This window comes from Bison bison, unplaced genomic scaffold, assembly GCF_000754665.1.
Source record: "Bison bison bison isolate TAMUID 2011002044 unplaced genomic scaffold, Bison_UMD1.0 scf7180017856933, whole genome shotgun sequence".
NCBI lineage: Eukaryota > Metazoa > Chordata > Mammalia > Artiodactyla > Bovidae > Bison > Bison bison.
In genome coordinates this window covers 49,029-53,783 of record NW_011487506.1, presented here as the reverse complement: position 1 = coordinate 53,783, position 4,755 = coordinate 49,029, and the positions used below count along the sequence as shown (strand labels likewise).

General features: G+C 53.1%; 2 protein-coding genes across 3 annotated transcripts in view; both read left to right on the top strand.

The window, feature by feature from the left end:
* Window positions 1-4,755, top strand: part of LOC105003033 (glutathione S-transferase theta-4) — a 27,242-nt gene that overhangs the window by 13,051 nt on the left and 9,436 nt on the right. The window lies entirely within an intron of this gene.
* The window catches only part of LOC105003076 (glutathione S-transferase theta-1), a 7,905-nt gene that overhangs the window by 1,088 nt on the left and 2,062 nt on the right, over window positions 1-4,755 (top strand). The window contains exons 2-3 of one of the 2 annotated variants that reach the window (XM_010860047.1): window positions 1,478-1,565; window positions 2,703-2,853. The exons of the other annotated variant lie outside the window; for it this stretch is intronic. Coding sequence (XP_010858349.1) covers window positions 1,478-1,565; window positions 2,703-2,853 — 239 coding nt within the window. The remainder of the gene's footprint in view (window positions 1-1,477; window positions 1,566-2,702; window positions 2,854-4,755) is intronic. 2 annotated transcript variants of the gene reach the window in all.

Here is a 4,755-nt window from a genome sequence, read left to right as displayed (position 1 = left end):
ACACGTCAGGCAACTGTGCAGGGCTGATCCTTCCACCTGGCGCCCCCAGCGCGGTGAGGCTCCCCTGCCGTTCTGCCTTTGTGCCAGCCTGTCCTGAATCGCCATCTCGTCCAGCCTCCTTGGGGGACTGGCCCCCAGGCTTGCCCAGCGGTCACCTCTGCTGAGTGTGGGGTAGGGGCAAGGGAGTGGGCACAAAGGGGCGTCCCAACCAGGCTGTCCCACAGAGGGTACTGTAGGAGGTGTGTTTCGCCAGGAGAGGAGGGGAGGGTCCTGGTGAAGGGACAGTCTGAAGGGTGGGGGGAAAGGGAGGAGAGAGGCTGGAGAGGTGAGGCCGTGGGGGACAGTAGATGGCTTTGAGCAGCTTTGCCTGCTCCTGGGTGCTGGGGAGCCCCTGAAAGCTGTTGAGCAGGGGCAGCAGTGATGACCCGTGCGCCCCAGAAGTTTCTCTCTGGCTGCATCTGAAGGGGCAGAAAACACTCCCTCGAGCTCAAGCAGAGATCAGGGTCCCAGGAGACTCTGGGCTGCACCTTTCCACAGAGCTTCAGTGGGACCCTAAGAATAGGGCCAACTCTGTCCCTGGTGCCCAGGGCGGAGTGAGCAAGGGGACACAGAGGGTCCAGGGGAAGTTGGCTGCAAGTAAGTGGACACCCCCTCATAGCTCAGTTGGTAAAGAATCCGCCTACAATGCAGGAGAGCCCGGTTCGATTCCTGGGTCAGGAAGATCCCCTGGAGAAGGGATAGGCTACGAACTCCAGTATTCTTGGACTTCCCTGGTGGCTCAGCTCATAAAGAATCCGCTTGCAATGCAGGAGACCTGGGTTCGAACCCTGGGTTGGGAAGATCCCTTGGAGAAGGGAAGCGCTACCCACTCCAGTATTCTGGCCTGGAGAATTCCATGGACTGTGTAGTCCATGCGGTCACAAAGAGTCGGACACGACTAAACGACTTTCACTTTCACTTTTCAAGTGGACGCTAGGAAGATGCCACTTGTCTGTGTTTGGGGGTCTATCCTTAGGGTCCACAGAGAAAGTGGCATTGAAGGAAGCCAGAGTCCACTCAGGGGACCAGTCTCCCAGTCCCCACAGCTGCAACACCCCCAGACCCCACGTGGGAGCCAGAGATGCTGGCGATGGTGAAAAGGCAGAGGGTGGGAGTCTGTGGGCCCGGGCAAGGACAGGTCCTGCCCTGGATGGAGCTCCTTAAGCTCTGTTTTAGGGGGGCTCCTAGTGGGGGAGGTTATGCCCACAGGAACTTGGCAAGGGGTGTCGAGCTCTCTTTTGTACCAGCTGGCAGAACCTCCCACTTCTCCCACAGTAACCCCCGCCAGCCTCTCCCACACCAAGAGCGGCGGGGGGCTGGAGACGAGCCATGACATTGCGGTTGGGGCCTTTTGAGGGGGTGGGTACAACAGGTGGGCATAGCCAGGCAGGGCGGGGCATTTTCCTCCCCACCACCCACCACGCTGGGCTCTCTGCAGGCCAGCACCTCAGCGATGCCTTTGCCCAGGTGAACCCCCTGCAGAAGGTGCCAGTCTTGAAGGACGGGGACTTCATCTTGACCGAGAGGTAACTGGGACCCTGGGGTTGCTGGCAGACCCCGCTGGAACCATCTTGTCTCTCCGAGGTGAAGGGCCCTCAGTCCAATATCCCGCAGAGAGTCAGGGCTGGACCCCTAGCTCCTGCCTGCCCACAGTTCCAGTTCACGGGATGACTGGAAAAGCAAGCATCTTACTAGTCATGTGGTGGTTGGTGAGGGGGTCCCCAGGCCAAACTTGTACTGAGATCTCCTGGTGGTCCCATCTCTGGACTGCCCGTCCCTGGGAGGACCACCAGACACATGGACGTTTGCCATCACAGCAGGGACCCTTGTCTTCCTCAGAACTCCCTTGCTGGGAACAAAAGGAGAAAAAAAAAAAAGTGAACTGTTTAGCTTGGTGTGGAAGCAGGATTCCCAGTAGGGAGCTTGGGCCAGGGGCAGATACAGAGGTTTTCTGCCCCTTTGGCTGGGGTGCCCAGCCCCTGGGGTACCCGAAGTTCCTGAAAGCCTTCCCAGTGGCCCCAAATTCCCACATTCACTGTCCTTCCTGGTCGGCCCTGCCATTCCAACACCAAGGCAGCCCGGCTAACCTAGGGCAGGAAGGGGGCTGCAGGAGGCTTGTCTGTCCCGCTGGTCCAAGATCCCACAGCTCCCACGTCCTCCTGTGTTTCCAGCAGGATGCTTTAGGGAGAACAGAGGGACGACAGAGAACAAACGATGATGGGTTGGCAGGAAAGCCTTTTTGAAGCATCAGGCCTCCTGGGGGTCTGAATGTGGGATGATGAGAGTGGACGCAGGCTGGAAAGAGTTGGAAGCAGCTGAGCTTCTGCAAGGCTCCGCTTTGGTGCTGACTCCTCCAGGAAGCCATCTCTGGTCCTCCCATCAGAAACTGTGCTCCGAACTCTTGGCAGGACTCGCCGTGGAATTTAGCCCGGTGATAGAAGGAGCTTGCCTGTTAGCCTCAGGGAGACTCTCAGCTCAGCCTCCAAAGCCTGTGTGCCCTGAGCAAGTCCCATCCTTGTTCTAAAGCCTGGCTTCCTTGTCTGGAAACGGAGAAAATAGTTTGGTGTGTGGTCAGGAAGATTCAGGAAGGGACTCTGTATCAAGCCCCAGCTCAGTGGGCCCCCCGCCCCCTGCCCTCCAACATGTCCTCCCCTCGCCCACAGCGTGGCCATCCTGCTCTATCTGGCCCGCAAGTATAAGGTCCCCGACCACTGGTACCCTCAGGACCTGCAGGCCTGTGCCCGTGTGGACGAGTACCTGGCCTGGCAGCACACAGCCCTGCGGAGAAACTGCCTCCGAGCCCTGTGGCATAAGGTGAGGTGCTCTCCCTGGGGAGGGGGGGCGGTGAGGGCATCGCCCCACCAGGGCACGGGCAACCTCACATTCTTCCTTTCAGTGTAAGTAGCTTCTGTTGACCCAGCTTTGACTCCCCAGTTCTTTCATCTGTTTGCCCAAGCTGCCATTAAGCCTGTCTAATACATTCTTTGTATTTGAAATATGTGTTTTTCCAGTTCCAGAGATTCCATGTGGTTCTTTTTTAGAGTTTCCATTTCTCTGGTGACATTCACCATCAGCTCACCCACTTGGTCTATCTTTTCTTCTAAATTCTTTAACATATTGATTCTTATAATAGTTACTTTAAAGTTTTTGTTAGCTAATTTCAGCCCCTGGCTTTTCTGTGGGTTTGTTTCTATTGGTTGTCTTTTACCATCTTGATTATGGGTCACGTTTTCCTCTCTTTTTTTCTTTTATATTTTGGCCACACCATGCAGCTTGTGGGATCTCAGTTCCCTGGCCAGGGATTGAACCTAGGCCACATCAGTGACGTCGAATCCTAACCGCTAGGTCACCAGGGAACACCCACATTTTCCTCTTTCTTTATATGTCTTATAATGTAAAGACATTACATTATAGTTTCTCACTTTCTTCTTTCTTCTTAATCCTGATAATTTCTTACTGTGTGCTACATATTCTATAAAGGAGAGTGGACACTGGATGCACAAAATCCTGACCCAGGGCTTGCTCTTTCTTCTGCCAAGCATCCTCAGTGGGAGGTTCGTCTCTTCCAGCTAGTCAGGATTGGGGCTGGAACGCGGCTTCAGTTACAGTTCCGTTCCGTTCAAGAAGTTTCAGAAACGTCTTGAGGGTGGAATCAGGTTGCTCATTTTCCTCCAGCAAGGATTTGGAATCTAAGCACCAACTGCAACCAAGAGATGGCCCTGCTTCTCAGCCCTGCTGAGAACCCCACGTGGCTGCTCCATCAGAAAACTCCCAGACAGATGGCAGGCTTGCACCCCGACCTGCTTGGACCCCAGGGATGAACGTGGCTTACCTTGGGAGGGTTCACGCCCTCTGGAATTTAGCTCATTTTGTCCAGTGCTGCCCAAAAGTAAAGAGTGAGACGCATATGTAGTTGAAAATTTTCCAGTAGCCATAATTGAATATATTTAAAATATATTCAGTTGAATATATTTTACTAAACCCAATATACTCAGAGTATCAGTGGTATGATTTTGGCTAATAAACACGTGAAAATATGTTCAGTATCACTAATCCTTAGGAAAATGCAAATTAAAACTATGATGAGGGGACCTCCCTGAGGTCCAGTGGTTGAGACTTTGCCATCCAGTGCAGGGGGTGAGTGCAGGTTCGATCTCTGGTTTGGGCACTAAGATCCCGTATGGCTTGCAGCCAAAAAACCAAAACGCAAAACAGAAGCATTATTGTAATAAATTCAATAAAGATTCTTTTTTAAATGACTATAATGAAATACCACTTCATCCTTACTGGGATGGCTGTTACAGAGAGAGAGATAGGTCAAGGATTGCTTGCTCGGTTGTGTCTGACTCTTTGTGACCCCATGGACTGTAGCCCACCAGGCTCCTCCGTCCATGGGGTTCTCCAGGCTGGAGTGGGTTGCCATTCCCTCCTCCTTCCTGACTCAGGGTTGAACCTGTATATCTTGCATCTCTTGGATTAGCAGGTGGATTCTTTTACCACTGCATCACGTGGGAAGCCCAGATAGGTAGGTAGATAAGCAAAATAATAAGTGTTAGTGAGGATAACAAGACATCGAAACTCCCGTGTGCTGTTGATGGGAATGGTAAGGGGAATAGCTCCTGTGGACAACGCATGGTGGTTCCTCAAAAAAATTAAGAATACAATTGCCGTATGACCCAGAAAGTCCACTCCTGCGCGTATACCCCAAATAACTGA